The 20,426-nt window shown below is 34.4% G+C and overlaps 2 protein-coding genes across 11 annotated transcripts in view; one reads left to right on the top strand and one right to left on the bottom strand.

Moving 5' to 3' along the window:
• The window catches only part of LOC141480556 (uncharacterized), a 285,808-nt gene that overhangs the window by 197,778 nt on the left and 67,604 nt on the right, over positions 1-20,426 (top strand). The gene's annotated exons all lie outside the window — the stretch shown is intronic.
• Positions 1-20,426, bottom strand: part of RhoGAP68F (Rho GTPase activating protein at 68F) — a 206,661-nt gene that overhangs the window by 142,811 nt on the left and 43,424 nt on the right. For 9 of the 10 annotated variants that reach the window (XM_074170633.1, XM_074170584.1, XM_074170618.1 and 6 more), the window contains one exon: positions 4,091-4,382. In XM_074170633.1, coding sequence (XP_074026734.1) covers positions 4,091-4,382 — 292 coding nt within the window. Of the gene's footprint in view, positions 1-4,090; positions 4,383-14,422; positions 14,568-20,426 lie in introns of those variants that run through there. The other variant, XM_074170625.1, reaches the window with a different exon arrangement.

Below are 20,426 nucleotides of genomic sequence, written 5' to 3'. Positions count from 1 at the left end.
AGATTTGAAGGATCAATGAATTTGCGTAAAAATGTCCCGACTCCCGACCTATAATTATTTAAACTAAAACTCTGGCATTTTTTTCCTTTGGTGAAGTTATCCTTAATAGGCAAAAAATAGATTACCGTTGCCAAAATAAAAAAATTGTTATTTTCTATTTTTTTATTAACAATTGAAAATTATAATTTTATAAAAAGTACATTACAAATTTTTTTTCAATTTTTTATTGTTTCAATGTCTCATGGCTAAAAACTAATAATTTATTTTTTTATTTTTTACAGCTATTGTTAATAAATTTATTATAATCAATTACATTGTTTATAAGCAATTCGAAAATTTTTTTTGCATTATGTTAATTGAAAAAATCATGATTTTTTAGAAAAAAAAAATGGTTTCTTAAAAAAATTTCTTTGTTGCTAAAAATGCGTTTGTTATGTAACAATCGTTTTTTACAACTAAATATTAAAATTAAGGAACTGTTTTTTTTAATCATAAATTCTATTGTTCTTTAAGGTTTTGAAAAAACTCTTTTCTTATTCTTTTTTCAATTGTTTATTTAAAAAAATGTTGTGTTTTTTAAATTTATTCTATTTTTTATAAAACTTTTAATATTGTGATACCTTGATACTTGTCTTCTTCATTTCCTTCGCTTTTATAATTATATAATTATAATAACTTTTAAACTATTGCAGTTATGACAAATATGCTTCAAGTCTTTATTGTTCATTATGAATTTAATAACAATTCAAGCCTTTTACTAAAGTTGTGAGCATCGGAAATTTAAAAAAGGTTAATGAGTAAACTCATTAAAATTAAATCAACAGAATGATTGATAATGATCCTTCAACTATTAAAAGTGCAAGTAATAAAATCCTTATGATTTATTGTTACATGACAGGAAGTTTAAGTTGAAAAGACTTAATTTTTTTCTTTTTTTAATAAATAACGATCAATAATTAAATAAATAATAGGACTACAACTTTAGTAAAAGGCTTACATTGTTAATAAATTCATAATGAACAAAAAATACTTGAAGCATATTTATCATAACTGCAATAGTTTGAAAGTTATTATAATTATAAAAGCGAAGGAGCGAATGAAAAAGACAAGTATCAAGAGGTATCACAATATTAAAAGTTTTATAAAAAATAGAATAAATATAAAAAAACACAGTTACTTTTATTATGAACAAAGTATTGAAAAAAAATAAATAAAAAAAATAATTTGTTTATAATAATTTTTTTTAAATAAACAATTAAAAAAAGAGTAAAAAATAGTTTTTTAAAACCTTAAAGAACAATAGAATTTATGATTGAAAAAAAAACTGTTCTTTAATTTTAATATTTAGTTGCAAAAAACGAATGTTAATTAACAAACGCATTTTTTAGCAACAAAGAAATTTTATTAGGAAACCATTTTTTTTTCTTAAAATCATGATTTTTTTCCATTAACATAATGCAAAAAAAATTCTAATTGCTTAGAAACAATGTATTTGTTTATAATAAATTTATTAACAATAGCTGTAAAAAATTAAAAAAAAAATATTAATTGGTTTTTTGCCATGAGACATTGAAACAATAAAAAATTAGAAAAAAAATTTTGTAATGTATTTTTTATAAAATTATAATTTTCAATTGTCAATAAAAAATAGAAAATGCAAATTTTTTAATTTTGGCAACGGTAATCTATTTTTTGCCTATTAAGGATAAGTTCACCAAAGAAAAAAAATGCCAGAGTTTTAGTTTAATAATTATAGGATTTTTATATTAACTTTCAATTCAGAAAAAGGTATTAATTAACAAATTTATAATTAAAGTTAAAATTGGGATAAAAATATTTTGATTGCGGATTATTGTTTATTGATGTATCCCAACATTACATGAATTTTTGCATTCTTTAATATTTACATTTAATATGTTTAAATAATTTTTTTTGTTTTTATGTCAGAGTGACGAAAGGCGCGCGGAAGCCAGACTACCCGCTTTTGGCTCTATTTTCAGGGCTCTGTAAAAATTATAAATAATCGAGATACAGTTTCGGGAGTCGAGACTTTTTTTACGCAAATTCATTGATCTTTTCAAATCTCTTTTCAAATTTCCCAAATTTTAAAAATTTTCCGAGATATTAAGAAAAAAATAAAGTCCCATTTTTTTTTCACTTAATTGTTTATAACTTTTGTAATTTTTATCGGCGCGTTTTCGGACCTTGCCTTAAACTTTCTAGGAAAAAATACGAATCGAATGACGCCTTGGTCGGAATTTTTGGACAGGGCTGAAAAATGTTATAAAAAAAAGTACATGTGAACTAGACTATATGTATATTCTTGATTTTGGTGAGCATTTAGTATTTTTGAGAAACAAAAGTATTTTCTGTACAAAAATGTTAGCTAAATTTGGTAGACTGTTGAATACCACCCATTCAGAATTGGGTTTTTCCAAACTATTTAACCATTTTAAACGCTTCTTATTAGTTTAGTTTTTGAATAACAAAAGTATTTTCTGCCCATATTGAAGCGTATATTTTTTTATTAACAGTCATTCCTTTCATTTGGATTCAAAGTATGACTAGTTTAACGAATTAGTTTTTCTTCTTGACATAAAAGTGTTCTAATACATGGATGTATTTAATAAATTTCAACAGCTTCAATAAATTCAAAAGTATGTTCTACCCTTTTATTATTCTGTGATCAACGTGAGAGGTTTTGTAATTTCAGGAATAAAAATAATGAATTTTCTAAAAAAACCAATCATTCCTAAAAACTTTAATTTTTGTGCTTCTTGAATGGAAATTTAGTTAGTTTCAAGTTTTTTTTGTATTAGAATTGTAATTTTTAATTTTTGACAAAAGATAATGTGATCGACCAAATTCGTAGGCAAGATATTTTCTGGACTCCCCATAGGAACCAAAAAGCCCACCAGAGTCTTGCTTAACACTTGAACTGAATCTTGAGATGTTTCAATAATTTGTAATTATAATAAGGAGCTAACGATATGCATATATTGAGACATTTCTATGACTGCCCCAACCACTCTTATCGCCCCTTTTTTGCTATGAGGCCTTTCTCTACTCATAGCGGGCATTGATCAGTGACAGCACGAAATTTGTACCGAGATGGGGTTGAAAATACATGAATTATCATAACTATAAGTTTGGTGATTTTTGCAAAATTACTCGAAACTCAACACATTACCTGATCCTAAAGTAGTGAAATACTGGGCTCTACCAGTTATTCTGAAAGATCATCTGAATTTATTCTTGAATATTTTTTAAATTAGATTCTCTATAATCAAGTACTATATGCCTGAAGCATCTGATTTTTAAAAATAATCCTGAAGGACTTGACCAAGGACTAGAACTGTTTCTAATGATTCCAACATTTAAAATTTTTTGAATTTGACTTTGAACTGATTTCTTATGAATTTCTGAAAATCTATATTTTGTATAAATTGGTTCTTCATTAGTAGGTCTAATCAAATGAATGGTTTGAGTTATTGGGGGATATGATTTTTTTTCAAGGACAAAACACAAGCACTACAGAAAAATTCTTAAGGCGCTTTAATATCGATGCCTGTGCGAAAGTAGCGATTCACATTGTGAATCGCTACTTTCGCACAGGCATGGTTTGTTGGTTGGTTGGTAAGTGATAAACTTCTATATCGCTCAACAGATCGTGATGAAACTTGACATGTATAGGTTATATTTCATAGAGAAGATTTTTAGGCTATCAATTTTTCTGTAACTCGCTACTAGATGGCGCTGTAGAACAATTTTTTTAAAGCACTGTTCTATAACGCTGCGCACGCCAAAGTTCGTTGATTATGATCATGTCAAAACATTGGAACAGCAGAGAAACAGTAACATAATACTAGTTATACATAAAAGCATTTGCTTAAAAATAAAACTGCATGTTATTTAATCGACTGTGCTTGGTGTGAGAGAGATATATGTTAAGAATTATTTCCAGGAAAAGAACTCAAAATTGAATGGATCTATATATTGATTGTTGTTATGATAATTGAATGTTAATTTTGATACAAATTAACAAATTCTATATTGAAAAATTGAAAAACGTCGGTTTTTAAATACATACCTCAACAAAAGACTATGATTAACTTCTTTCACTGGTGGTAACTTGCACGCATACACTACAATAATCTTTCTACCATCACAATCATCTCCTTTCACATCTACAATTCCAAGTTTTGCAATCTCAGAAAACTTTTCAGGAGGAGTAACGCCTACTTCAGGATACGAGGTGGAACAGTACATCAAACTATGTAAATTCTCTTCGCAAGCCTCGGCGAGTTCTTCCTCAAAATCTTCATCAGTAAAATCTGACATTGGAGAGCCTATACTGTTAGCTTGTATTTGGAATGCATCAACTGAAAAACAATATCAACGATTTATTTGAAATTACGATTTATTTAAATTAACGATTTATTTAAATTAGTCATTTATGAAGATGCTGTGATTGAGTGCGTAAAATCCGTAACTTTCCGTCCACTTTCTTTTCTTGAAGAATGAAATAAGAGGTTTTAGCCTTAACACGCCGTTTACTACTACCTCAAGATTATTAACACACACACACACACACACACACATACCCGCACGCACGCACGCACGCACGCACGCCCGCCCGCCCGCACGCACGCACACACGCACATACACACACACACAACAGGGTTAAGTTACAAATTTTTGGCACTCATATTTACATTGACTGTACTATAAACAATAAGACACATATCGGTTAACTGTCACGATTCGAGGCTTTTGTTTCCAAAATATTTATTTGAAGGTATATGTGTTAGAAGGGAACTAATTTTTTAGTAATTTATTTATAGTTCAGTAAACAGAAGAACCTTTTGATTATTCATAGATATAACTTTCGATGGTATCCTAGACTAATATTTTTAATGTCTGTGTTTACATTTATACATACAGTGCATTCCATTTAAAGCGAGCTACTTTGAATAACTTTTGGTACAATGATTTGCAGGAAAAAATAAAAAACACGTCAACCGTATAAACAGGGTGATACTTTTTGACATATTCACATTTGATGTTACTTTCCCTATCGCACCTCCAGAGCATGTCACCATCTTTTTTTTTAAAGGATCAATTATTTTGCATTATCAGATGTTCCATGATAAACAGATTTCAACAAAGTAGAATAATTATGGTGTGAAGCTCATAGTTTGGAAGCAAAAATTATTTGAGTTGAAAAGGAGCCACCCTGAACGAACTTCTAACAATCTGTTACCTTGGTTTCATAGGTGGTTTTGTGAAGTATATTTCAAAAAAGTATTATTTTGCCTAGTTAAATTTGAATTCGATATTCTCTTCGTTTTGTATTTGTCTCATTCTACAATAAGGATTATCTACCAGGTGAAGTTACAATGGGTGTTTCTGTTTTTGTGAATTCTTGAGAAGCAATGGTTTATATGCTACGGATTGAAATAGTGAGTTTGTACTACCAGAATGGAAATAGAGCTAGAGCTGCTATCCGTTTGTTCAATGATAATCATCCTGTAAGAAATGTACGACATAAATACGATTTGGAATTATTGAAACAAATTTATGGAAATTGTATCTGTTAACAATGAAAAGCATAACCATTCAGGAGTTGTCAACGATGAAGCTATTTGTACTGCAGTTTTAGAGCACGCGTTGGAATAATGGAAAATTTGCAATCTCTTACTTAGTTATCTCGAGAATCAGGAATCAGTCGTACAAATGTTTTCAGGATCCTTCTTAAGTACAAATTTCATCCATATAAGATTAGACTAGTTCATGAATTGAACGAAGATGATTTCGATAGACGTATCAGCTTGCATCAGAATTTCTTGTATATAATTTGTTTTTCGGGTGAATGTATGTTTAGTTTGAATGGTGAGGTGAATCGGCATATTGTCGATATTGAAGTGATACGAATCTTCGTTTATACCGTCAAGTTCATACCCAACGACCTCAAAAACTGAATGTTTGGGCAGGAATTTTAGGTGACCACATCATAGGACCTTTTTTATCGATGATAATTTGACTAGTGATTCGAAAACGAAATAATTTTTCAGCAGGTCCTACAGAATGGCCACCAAGGTCTCAGGATCTCACTCCTGTAGATTTCTTTCTATGGGGTCATTTGAAGAATGAAGTTTATGAGATAGAATCAACAACATTAGAAGATTTGAGAGGGAATATCTGAGGCTTTGCAGAGAAATAACTGCAGAGATTCTCAAGGATGTGAGGGCGGCATTGGAAGCTCGTTTGTACCATTGCATGGAAGTTGGTGGAAACGTTTTTGAACATTTACTATAAAAAACTTTTTTCTTCTCATTGTCCAGTCATCAGATTTCGATTCAAGAATTAATAAAAATCTCTTTTTCTGATTTATTGCTTCCATATTAGTCTCTAGAACGAATATTTCAAAATGTGGCCTCCTGTATAATTGTCAACCTGTTTTTTTCATTTTTTCAGCAAATCATTGTTTCAAAAGTTATTCAGGGTGGCTCGTTTTCAACTCAAATAATTTGTAGCCCCCGAACCATGAGCTCCAGACCATTTTACACTTTATTGAAATCTTCTCATCATGGAGCATCTGATAATGCAAAACAATTTAGGGTGATCCATTTAAAAAAATTGTAGAGATGCTTTGGGGGTGCGATAGGGGAAGTAACATCAAATGTGAATATGTCAAAATGTCTATACTATTGTTGACGTGTTTTTTAATTTTTCCTGAAAATAATTGTACCAAAAGTTATTCAGGGTGTCTCGTTTTAAATGGGATGCACTGTATATGTAACATACTAAAAAAACTGTGTATTTAGCTTTCAGTCCTCTTATCTTACCTATCGCTGGATATATTTGTTAAAAAAATCCTAATCTGGAGACTCAAGCTGTAGTAAGTAATCAAGAAACGATTGATAAGGAATCAACGAAAATAGATAGTATCATTTTTTTTGTAAGGTGTAGGGTCATAGCTTCAATGAGGGCCGTTAGGAAAGGAAACCAAAAACTTATTCCAGGCTTAGGACACATGATACTGAATGTCATCGTTCGATGACAGATCTAGGACTTCGTTATTACACAATTAATATTATTCTGATTTTGTTGGCATGCATTATAGGTGAAGTATTGGGTTGAATTTCCTTGATTTGATTTATTCCGGTGAACGTCAAATAAAATTATGTTCGAGGTTTGGTACAGGTGCCCGAAGAACTAATTGGGTATTCAGGTAATTCGAGCTTTGCTTGTATTGAACATAGATGAAGTTATTATTTTGGGGACTGATTTTTGAAAAGATATAAATACCACTTCTATTTTTAAAAGAAACTTTTGGATATTCGGGGACACAAATGATAGTAATATTGGATTGATTCAGTAGAATTTACATTCTTTTGGATCTGGGATGTGCTTCAAGTTTAATAAATAGGAATGAGGACAAAATGCTTGCATTTGGTTTTATTATGTAGAGCATTATTGAGCCATCATAGATTGCCTTATTTAGTCTTATCGTTATGGTTCAAAAAAACCTGATGGTGAGTACAGATTTTGGTCAAACTTTCCTGAAGTAAATCAGGTACAAAAAAGCATTATAGATCTTTTGCCCGGCTCACAGTTTTTCAAGTTTTATCAACTTGAATAGCGCTTATCATCGAATCCAACTTGGGGATTCCAGTGAAGAGAAAAATGCGTTTGCTGTTTCAGGAAAATGGCCTTTTCATTCGGGTTCGGGTTACATAACGCTAAGGCAACAATGCTACTATTTATTCAATCTTCTTTACCGCCAAGCGGTAAACGCTACAAGTGAAATAAGTTATGGAGCTTGTAACGTTATTCGTTGGTATTATTGAATAAATATAATAATAATTATACACGCCTCAATTATTCAACATAAAAAAACCTTATTACTGCCAGGAAGTGAATGGTGATCATTTCAAACATCTATTGGGAAGAACCAAACTCCTTTTTTCTTGAAATATGATAATTATCGTTTGCAGATCTATGAAACGACGTCAATGCAACACTATTATCATTTTATTGAAAAGAACTGGGCACCCAATAAGGTACTGCTTCAACCTTCCTCTTTGTCTTGTCTTTGGATCCTTTTCCGAAAAGCACAGGTCACAGCATTTACACTCAAAAGTACCGCTCACGCACTCAAGCTAGAGTTCTTTTTACTCCAAAATGCCGCCAGTGTAAATCCGGCCTGATTCCTTCGACAATCCATTCTCGTACAGTTTTCAAGATGGAATCCTCCTTCACCTCTACGAAGATATCTTGCCTCGTCATGAAGGTGGACTGTTAACGATCATACCACACCATGGTCAAGTGATTCCTCACATCTTCTATGCATCTCTCTGGACAAAGGACCTCTTGCAGATTGCTACCATCCGGGTCAGAGGGAACCCGAAACAGCGGAAGGTAGGAGAGCTTATCTTCCTATCAGAGCTACTCACAAACGAGTCTCTGCCCGCCACCTGTCACGTCTGGTGAGAAGTTCTTCTGGTGACTGGGTATCCTTGTTCTCCTGGCGTCCACAAAATTTGCATCCGGATGTCAGGCATGGTCCTCTTAAGAGGCTATTTGCGTTTCCGTGGGATATGATGTCTAGTCCCAAAATGAACTTGCTGACGATATTGGCACTAATACCTTCTTCAAACTGTTTCTGATGGAAATGACGGCTCTCATTAGTCACCTCGTCCTTCCAGTATCAACGGTGAGAAGGCACTGGTGATTATTCCAAAATACGTCGACAACTAATCTGTTACTGTTGCGCCCTATCGTGGAAATCGAATACCTAGAATTTTTTATTTCAATTCCAAGTTCTTCTAGACTAACCTCTCGCAACAATTTTTATACACTCTCGTCTCATGTAAATAATCTCTTGAGGACAAAATAAAAAAGACATGTTTCATAATGAAATCAACAAGTATATTTCATAGAATTTATTTTGTATTTTATCCATTCAGTTATCTCTTTCTTTCATTGAAGAAGTCATCTTCTGTTGAAGCAGCATGAAACATTGAATATATCTTATGTTACTTTGCAATTCACCCCCACTTCATCCCCGACTCCCTCTCAAAAGTATAAAAGTAGGAATTATCTGATGAATTATTCAGTTAAACAGCTATCTTCAACATGGAAGTAGATTCGACCACAGAGCCATACGCGTCGGACATCGGAGAAGATGGGGTTCATTCCACCACGGAGCCTCACCGATACGAGCAGTCTGAATTCTGGTCGTATAATTATAGAACGCAGGTGCTGCACGATACCGGCACCGACGAAGCGGACCTCTCCGATGGCGAGTACCCGGATCCCGATGACGGATGGGATCCCATGTATGAGGATGACGAGCCATTATCCTGGGGGAACACTGATGATGATTCCGAAGATGCAGATCCTCCTGACCCGCCAATCCTCATCGAGGATAGTCCACCACCATCTCCTATCCTCATAGATTGATTTCCTAATCCCTAATGAGTAGATTTGTTCCTTCGTCTTCCCTCACTAGAACTTTTCGGTCGTTGTCGCGAAGCATTTTTGGAAGATTCAAATTCTAGGGCACAAATGATGACCATTCAATTTTTCATGACGTGCCATCCTCAGCGACTGCTGCAGCTCCATATCACGGACCCCATCGATGAAACTATGGACACTAATCCAGTGGGTGAAGTTATCAGGTTATTCTGGGCAGGCGAAGTCTTTCGACTTCAGACCCAAACACTTGCAAACTTTATGATGAACCTTGACTTCTCACCTTCAGTTGAACTTGCAGAATTTCGCAAGATTTTCCTCGTAGTGCCAGTATGAGAGCTGTTGCTTTCTCTTCATTTCTCCGCAGCGACCTCAAATTGTCTGCGATAAATTGACCATGAAGATTCGCATTCGAAAGTTGGAGTTTTAATAAAACTACTGCTAGAAGGGGAGGGTGTCATTTCCGATTTGCATTTTTCCGAAGTAATTCTTTTCGGGTCCGGTAATTATTTCCGAAGTTCCCGGAAAATCTCTTCAAACTTTTTGTCTCGACTCCTTCAAACATTTTGTCGACTCCTTCAAGTTTCCTTCCGACTCCTACAAACTTTTCTTCAAATTTCCTTTCAACTCCATCAGCTATTCATCGACTACTTTTTCCAAACCCTCCTTTGTTTCCTGAAACACTTTTCCAAATTCTTACTGAATAAATTCCTGTACCTCTCCTTCACTCACTTGGGAAGATTTCAAATCTTCCAATAGACGAAGATACATCTGATTGTCTTTTTCCTGTTTTTTCTGGATATTTACCAGCAAGTCTCTGTCTTTTTCCTGTTTTTCTTGAATATTCACCAGCAAGTCTATGTCTTTTTCCTGTTTTATATGAATACCTAGTAGTTATTTACGATCTTGATTTCTGCGTAATTTTTCTTCCTCCCTCCGTCGTTCATCTCCTTCATTTCGGCGTTTTCGTTCTAACGCCAGTCCCGCTTGCAAAGCCTCGAACATTTTCTTAAGCTCTTCAATCTCGTCGTAATCGACACTCCTTGTTTTCACCATAAAACAGAAAATTTTCAATATCACTGGAGTTTTTTCCCAACACCAAATCGTTATTTTCAACACCTCCACACGTGTTTCGATCACCAAGTGATCACCTTCAAAGAGGAAGATTGAAACTGTTTTAATCTTCCTCTTTGAAGATGATCACTCGGTGATCGAAACACGTGTCGAGGTGTTAAAAATAACAATTTGGTGTTGGGAAAAAACTCCAGTAATATTCATTACTACACCAAAGGTTCCAAACAGTGCATCATAAGTAGAAAATTTTCGGTCAATTATTTCACTTCCGACACCAAATGTTACGTTTCCCCCCGTGGGTTCACCAATAATTGACTACACTGAATAATCAAACTTAACTTCATTTCACTTTCAATACACAAATACTTCAACTAAAACTTCAACTATTATTTGAATGTCTATCGCCTTACTAGATCACTTCGCGTACTGCACTGTAACGTCCACTTGACTGTGTACCTACTTGACTGTCCCGATATCCTCGTGGTTAGCTTTTAAATATCGTAAGTTACATTATTCCCGAGCCAACCCTGTTTATTTATAGATAAAAACCGGTAATTGCTGACATTGCATTCTTGTCGAACTTCATCTCTTAATTGTTTACAACCTAATTGCTTAGAGGAAGCTATGAAACAATTTATCGGGGAAGAGAATTTTGTATCCTTGGTAAATGAAGGAAGATGAGAATTATACACACTCATATACACAGTCATTACCAAATCCTAATTTGAAACCACCCATGGAAAAATCATATCAACCACAACCCAATTATTTACAGAAAAAGATTATTTAACCAACTTTTTCTGTATCAAATGATTTTCAAATACCACAATTTCAAAATTATAACCAACAACAATTTGGTAATACCCAAAGACAATATTTTCCAAGTCAACCAATTCAAATGACACCTCGACAAGTGCCACAAAAGTATTTTTCAAACCAACAAGTATTTGGTAAACCTTCCAATGTAAACGTTTGGAAACCAAAAAACCAACAAGTGAATAATAAACCAACATCAATGTCTACTTCTACCAGACATTTAAATACACAACAGAATTTCTTTCAACCACAATCTAAACCTAATTTTCGTGTAGAAGAATTAAATTATAACGGGGCTTCATTACCTCATTCTTCTGAAGATGATTTTTATTTTGAACAACCAAATATTGATTGTGAACCAGAAATAGAGAAACTAACAGAATATCAACAAGAAATAAATGAAGAATTTGAAAATAACAGCTTGATGATCAATGATGAAGACCAATCAAGACCAACTTTTGAATTTGAACAACTTCATTTGATTGATACAAATTCACCCATCAAAGAGGAAAACGAAGATAAAAACAATTATAAGTTAACCCATGTTGAGAAACAATAATTTTTCGAGTTAGATAATGAACCAACTGAAGAAATTCCAATTCCGTTAAATGAGTTACAAAAAGAAAATTATATTCTAACTGAAAAAATCGAAACGAAATATTTTCGAAACAAAGAAAATATTCTAAAACCTATATGTAATAATATTAACCTGAAGTTAAAGAGGAAACAAAATAATACAATAAAAAAATCAATTCTAAAGAAACGAAACCTATGATTACATCCCAAGATAATGAAATGCATAACAAAGGACAAACAATGGATAATTCAAATTCGAAGTTTGTTAAAGTAATGCCCATAAAACCGAAATTGAGAGAAAATCCAAGAATACAAAGTTCTCGAAATATAATTTCAAAAACGCAAAAAGTGTTATTAAATTTCACCAACTTTGGATGAATATATGATATGATTCAAAAGATGTTGCGAAAAAAAAATTAAATAAAAATTTGAAAGTTGAACTAGACAAAAGCGATTTTATGATAAGAGAAATTGAATTTCTATGACACGTAGTCATTCATCCAGATTTCTCAAAAATTGAAAACCTGTATGTTATGCAAGCCGCACTCTCAATCCAAATGAAATAAATTATTCTGTTATCGAAAAAGAATTATTAGCAATTATTTGGTTTGTGAAATACTTTAGACCATATTTATTCGGAAGATTCTTCAAAATACGGTTAGATCACAAACCTCTTAAATGGTTAGATAATCTAAAAGAACCCAATTCAAAATTAGTGAGATGGAAATTATTATTATCTGAATATAATTATGAAATCGAATATGTAAAAGGTAAAGACAATGTTGTCACGGATGCCTTATCTAGGAATCCACAAGATGATGTTTCTATCATAAATGAAGTCGGAGATATAGATGATATCATTAATAAACTTTTGAATGATGTCCCTGAGAATCATACTAAAACAGCACATTTAGCTGATGACTTTTCCCTATGCAGAGAAACCTTTGAACTTTTACAAACATCAAGTCATAATAAAGATATCAGAAGCCTCACCGGTACCTCTTTGTATTAGAGAAAAAGTCTTTGACAATAATAGATATTTTATTAATTTGAGAAAGAAAAATATAGAAGACTTAGAATATTTTATAGCAGAATTAATTAATGACACAACATCACTTCCCGACAAAGAACATGAAAAATATTTCCTGAAAATAATTCAAGATAAAATCATTAACTTGCATTCAAAATTGATTATTTGTTCAACAAAAGTGAAGGATGTAACTTTGCAAAATGAACAACAAGAAAAAATAAACTATCACCATGTTTATAAAACTATGAATTACTACAAACATTGAATCAATTAGAAAAAATTATTATTGGCCAAACATTGTCAAGGATATAACAAACTATTTCAACACATGCAATATTTGTCAAAGATCTAAATATGAAAGAAAATCTAATGAATTTCAATTTCAACCTATTCCTGTAGGTAGCAGACCTTTTGAAAGAGTTCATATCGATACATTGTCGATAGCAAAAGAAAAATTTTTAACCATTATTGACACGTTTTTTAAATTTGCCCAAGTATATCCAATAATGGGAGCAAATTCTATAAACATTCTTGATGGATTACAGATTTTTATTTCACATTACAGGATACCTCATACAATTGTGTGTGATGGTGGCAGCGAATTTAATAACAATAACTTTCAAGATTTCTGTAGGCTACATGAGATACATATTCATGTAACAACTCCAAGAAATCCTTACTCTAATAGCTACATTGAAAGATTTCATTCAACATTTCTTGAACAAGTAAGAATAAAAACAAGACAATACCCAAAAGAATCCTTGAATAATTTAATACGATATTCAGTATTACATTTTAATAATTCAGTTCATTCATCCACCGAATATACTCCTTTTGAAGTCGTAACTGGACACTTCAATTCAAAAGACACTTTCGATATAACTGATAAAGATATTGTGACGAAATATGTTCAAGACCATAAAGAAAACTTAAAGAAGTTTTATGACAAAATGAATACAAATTTGAAAGAAAAGAAAACTGATCAATTGAAAAGAATTAATGCTAATCGCAAAGAACCTAACACAACACAACAAGATCAAATATATCTCAAAGAAGAAACTAGAGATAAACTCGCACCCAAGTTCACTAAAATCGAGCCAGTTGCTCAAACGGAAAATAAAGTTAAAACTGAAACATCTAAATATTCTAAACACAACTTGAAAAAACGCAAACAATACTAATATGTTCATTTCTTCATATATTTTCAGATGGACTCAATGTTCATACTCTCGATCCTTTTAATCTTTCACCCTATTAATGGATCCATTCAGAAACTCAATAACCCAATCGTACCTATTAATGTAGGAAAAACAAAAATCATTGTGAGCAAGCATACATTTGTCAGTTATTCGAATATTACTGAATCCTTTGAAATGAAACATCATATCGATACCCAACTGAGTTTCATTGCTAATAAACAAGGCATAAGTAATCAGTCATACTTACTTTTACGCTAAGCCTTTACTTTATCTAAGCAAATTGACCATCTCTCACAGACAATAAATCCACACATTGTTAGCAAACGCGGACTGATAAATATTGGTGGAAAAATATCCAAATGGTTATTTGGAACCCTTGATGATGAAGACGGTTAAAGAATTGATATGATTCTAAATCATATAGAAACAATCACTTGCTTAAAGATGCAATAAATAATCAGATATCTATTGCAAAAGAATTTATGACACAAACAAATCGTACTTTACATCAGATAAAATCAAACATAATCATAACTTTGAACTTAATTGATAATTTCAAGAAGAAATCAATGAAATAAATATTTTACATATGATAAATGATTCCATTATTAACTTGCAAAGTCACTTAAATCAAATTGTAAACGCAATTACATTTTAAAATTTTCATCAAATACATCCTACATTTCTTTCATTAACAAACTTACGTATTATGATACAAAAATTGAATATGATATATGCTACTGATCAAATAGCTACACATAGCTACTATGCATTCTTAGGAATAGAATTACTTTTCACTAGTGAGAGGATAATATTTCTCATACACTTTCCTATTTTGATGCCCATTGTATTCCAAACGTATTTCCTTTATCCTATACCACTTCAAAATAAAATGATTTCACCTCATAAACCTTTCCTTACCTTGAATGAGAGTAGTGAACTTTACCAATATCACAATGAACCTTTCCCAGAGATTGAAGATTTGTGTTATTGCAAAAATAACCTCCAATCCGAAGAAGATTGTATTGTCGTGGTCATTCTGAAGAATGAAGCCGCCAACTGTCTTACATTGAATGTCCACTTGGAAAAAGCCATTGCAAACCAAGTCATGGAATGTGTTATTCTCGACACCGAGCAATGTCATCATAACTGAAAGTTGCTCCGTCGAAAACCATCATGAAGTCAAACCTGGGAGTTACCTTATTACAATCCCAGAAAACTGTTATTTTCTCATGGAAATCATGAGCTGACACCGATGAAAGTCATCCAGCTTCCATCATTGAATATTTCCCGATTATACACTAGACCAGTACCAGTCAAGCTTACCAAGATGAATTTAGAAGAGATCCAACATCTCACAGCGAAAATGAATACCCACCATGAAGTTTTCCTGCCAGCCGAGCCTGTAGCAGCCTATTCCATGCCCATATGGAACATTATTCTGATTTGCCTGGCACTCTGCATAGCTACATACTTTGGGGTAACATGCTAGTACAAATCCTGTTACCCATACAACTTCATTATCTACCTGAGACACCGGAGACCCATTCCTCCACTTGATGATTCGAGCTGACCAACCAACAGAACCAGTCTAGTCAGCCCAATCTGCCCTAGGCTTCCCTTTTAGGCGGGAGGAGTTACATTATTCCCGAGCCAACCCTGGACTAACCTGTTTATTTATAGATAAACAGCGGTAATTGCTGACATTGCATTCTTGCCGAACTTTATCTCTTAATTGTTTACAACCATTGTTTGATGTTTACAACTTATAACATATCATAAGCATTTTAATCAAGACTTGATGATTATGAATTCTAACCGGGAATTATCTTGCATAGTAAGACCTTTTCCCGTAAATTATCTTTTTACCTTTACCAATGTCATAGTGTGTATATAACCACATGAATTGTTATTGTAAACAATTAGTTTGTGACCAGCTTTCTATTTGAATAAAGCACATAGTGATGAGGTCCGAATAACTTTTATTTGTGTGAAGTTCAATTAGTCAGAGTTATAAAACTAGTTCAACATTACTGGTGCTTCTACGAACCCCAGACTGCTGAAAGCACAACGTAATTCTTAATCAAATTTTGCCGAAATTTCTCCGAAGTTTTATCGAAGTTGGTAACATTACTCTCGCTGTTTCTCGATTGGCGGGGAATCATCGTGCACTCGCGCGCTCTTAGCCCCGTCACGCCTGGTTCATTGCTACCAGCGGCGGCCGGCGTTATTTTCTTGTGGGTATGATTTACAACAATAACAATGGATATTTATCATCCCACGCTTTTTTAAAATGAAATTAATTTTTTCGGAGTATGCTTGTGGAGTTGTTTCTTGGTTCTGTCTGCAGGTGACGTAGTGGACATCCCACTGAATCAACTGCAGAGAGATTCTATCACTAGCTGGAATTATATTTGTTTGGTCGTGATACTCCGACGGTTCACACCGTTCTGAAGAGACCACGCTGATCATTGGGCAATCACCCCGAAACCGGTCTATCGGTTGGTCGAATCGACCAAAGGAAATTAATTTCTGCTTTTCATAGTGGGGCCCGTAACTTGGTTACGAAGACTTTTAGGAAAAAAAGTTATATGAAGTACTGGTGATATTTTGACCCCATCTATACATTCCCGAGAGGAAAAGAGGAAGTCCAGGGACACCCTGTATATATACAATGTATGAATCTTTTACAAAATATAAATATGGTTCCAAATTAATGTTACTAACATTGTATGTATTTCTGTCCTTGGTTTATTTTGAGTTGACATATTAACTTTAAAGCAACTTGATGAAGTCCGGATATATAAGCGTTGACTAAATCATTGAATAAAAAATTAACTATATTCTTACACATTTAGCAGTGGCTTTAACGAATATTTGAAGTACTACCCCTCTACTTATTTAACTGAAATATCACTTTTGTCACTTTTGACTCATACAATATATCCGTCTTATAAATAAGAGACACTGGAAGAGTTAGACATAACTATTGTATATTTGCAACTGACCCACACATAACGAGTTTGTTTTAATACTGAAATCTTGTATGATGAGTAATAGTAATCACATTATCTTTCAAATTCTGCTTGTGATAAGTATGAATTAGTTTAATTATTAATTTGATGACTTACTTAAATCATCAATGTACCTACAAACATTTGAATTTTGCCGCGTTGAAAGACTTACTTCAATGACAAAAAATTCAAAATTCAAATCAGTTTCCTGGTATTCATAAAACTCTTTATTTAATGCGAAAAATTTATTCCGAGAGAAATTATTATAGAATAGAAATCAAATGGAAATATAGCAGCTTTATCGTCTACAGAGATGGGCACTATCACAAGTAAAGTATTCAATATTCCCGTCAACGAGAAGTCATTTCACTAATATATATGCTTATTTCTGCCCATTCCTAATCATTCATTACAATGTTGCCAAATATTGGGATCAACGACGTTGGTAGAACGTCGTGGGTGCGAGACGTTCAGACCTACAAAGTCGTAGGTCTGCATGAGAGGAAAGGTACAACCTTTAGCATGTCATAATGCACCTCTCCGGAATATCAATCATCATTCCGACTCCCACCCCGGAGTATGCTTGTGGAGTTGTTTCCTGGCTCTGTCTGCAGGTGGCGCAATGGACATCCCACTGAATCAACTGCAGAGAGAAGAAGTTTGAAGAAGTCGACAAAATGTTTGAAGGAGTCGACAAAAAGTTTGAAGGAGTCGACAATAAGTTTTCCGGGAACTTCGGAAAGAATTACCAGAACCGAAAAGGATTACTACAGAAAAATGCAAATCGGAAACGACACCCTCCCCTTCTAGCAGTAGTTTTATTAAAACTCCAACTTTCAATGGCGAATCTTCATGGTCAATTTATCGCAGACAATTTGAGACCGCTGCGGAGAAATGAGGAGAAAGCAACAGCTCTCATACTGGCACTAAGAGGAAAGGCTTCCGAAATTCTGTAAAATATTCCAGCGAATAGGCAAAAGGATTATGAAGCAGTCGTATCAGATTTGGAGGTCAGATATGGTAGTGAGACTCAAGGTCCGTCAGAAAGTTTCCAAGAGTTTGGAGCTGAAGTCGAGAGATTAGTAATACTCGCCTACCCAGAAGCACCGGATAACTTCACCCACTGATTAATGTCCATAGTTTCATCGACGGGGTTCGTGACATGGAGCTGCCGAAGTCATTGAGAATGATACGTCATAAAAATTGAATGAAGCCATCATTCATGCCCTAGAGTTTGGAGATGCCAAAAATGCTTCACGACAACAACGAAAAGTTCTAGCGAGGGCCATCAATGAAAAGGAAGACGAAGAAAAAGATCGAGTCATGGTATGCCTTGAAAAATTCTTTAAGAAATATTTGACAAATGGAACTGTACCCAAGGCGAAGACGGCCTGAATGTTATAACTGCGGCAAAGAAGGACATTTATGGCGGGACTGTCGATAACGTCCAGCATCCAACGAAAGAAGAGACTGGCGTTCTAGATCACCCGAACTGGAACGTCGTGATTTGGAAAAACCAAGCTCCCAGGTATTCGACTTCCATGATTGGACGCAACAGTAACAGCTTGGTTGTCGACGGATTCCTGAATAATCATCAGTGCCTTTTTAACCTCGATACTGGAGCAACGAGGTCAGTAATGAGAGCCGACATTTCCAACAGAAGCAGTTTGAAGAAATTGTCGGTAGTACCTGTTCTGGAAACAGCCACTGGAGATAGATTAACAGTCTATGGAGAAGCTGAAGTGTTACTGGGCTTGGAAATTGCGAAATAGAAACTAAGGTATTAGTGGCCAACATCGTCGACGAGTTGATTCTGGGACTAGACATGACGTTCCCCTACGGATTTGTGGTGGATGTAAGAAATAAACTGCTGAAAGTCGGAAATGAGGAAATTTTGCTCGACGTACACTTGCAGCCTTATGACAGATCCAAAAGATGGTTATACTGGAAGATTCTAGAATCTCTTCTAACACCGAGAAAAATTTTCAAGCGGAATTTGCTGAACCTGGCGGCTTCAGTACAGCATTGATACAGCCATCCAACGGCTCTGAATTATCGTGGCCAGATCCCTCGTGAATGGTAACAATCAGACCATTCCAGTAAGAATAATTGACCCAAATAATAACAAGGTGACTCTCAAGAAAGGGCAAGTAATAGGCATCTGCAAACCAATCGTGAAAATTGCCAGAACTCATAGACTCTTTCAAGAAGACGTGGAACCATCTGTCTGAAGAAGAACTATGCAAGGTCACCCGATTCGTCGGGGAAGAGAACGATATGTTAGTGAAGGGCAAAATCATTGGTCGAACGGATTTAGTTCAACATCGCATCGATACTGGCGATACCAAGCCCATACGCCAACCACCGAGACGTCTTACCTTCGCGAAGAAAGACGAAGATGCATCCATTGTTAAGGACATGTTGGAGCAAGGAGTAATCGAGGAATCAAACAGCTCCTGGTCGTCACCTGTCGTGTTGGTGACTAAGAGGGATGGATCGACGAGATTTTGCGTAGACTCCAGGAGGCTTAATGATGTCATCAGAAAGGACAGTTACCCGCTCCCTAGAAAAGATGACACCCTGAACACCCGAATGCAGATGGTTGCAGTTGGTGTTGAGAGGACTTACCTAGAAAACATGCTTGGTCTATCTGGATGACATTATAGTCACCGGAAAAAGTTTTGACGAACATGTCAAACTTGAGGAGTGTTTTCACGAGGCTACGGAACGCTCATCTGCAGATCAATTCCAAGAGGTGCTGCCTCTTCCAAAAAAAGGTGAATTTCTTGGGACACGTGTCTTCAAAAGGAGCAGAAACAGGTCCGGAGAAAATCAAGGTAGTGCAGAATGGCCAACACCGAAGAGGAAGCACGCCGTAAGAAGCTTTCTTAGACTCTGTAGTTATTACCTGCGTTTCGTGAAGGACTTTGGAAACATCACCAGACCGCTGCATAACTTAACTGAAAAGAGAACACCTTTCGGTTGGTTCCCAGACTACCAACAAGTATTTGCTATCCTGAGGAGACATTTGACCAGCGCACCGATCCTGGCGTACCCAAAGGAGGAGGGCTTGTTTATACTCGACACGTATGCGTCCCAACATGGAATAGGAGCAGTACTTTCCCAGGTACAAGAGGAAGAAGAAGCAGTCATCAGCTACTTTAGTAAGTTCCTGGAAAGGTCCGAAAAAAATTACTGCGTTACTAGAAAAGAACTCCTCGTAGGGGTCAAAGCGAT

The sequence above is a fragment of the Leptinotarsa decemlineata genome, unplaced genomic scaffold, assembly GCF_025532065.1.
Source record: "Leptinotarsa decemlineata unplaced genomic scaffold, Ldec_3_MD MMD2_P_RNA_scaffold_11, whole genome shotgun sequence".
Classification (NCBI taxonomy): Eukaryota; Metazoa; Arthropoda; class Insecta; order Coleoptera; family Chrysomelidae; genus Leptinotarsa; species Leptinotarsa decemlineata.
Note: the sequence above shows the minus strand (reverse complement) of the source record. Positions and strands in the feature narration are given on the sequence as shown.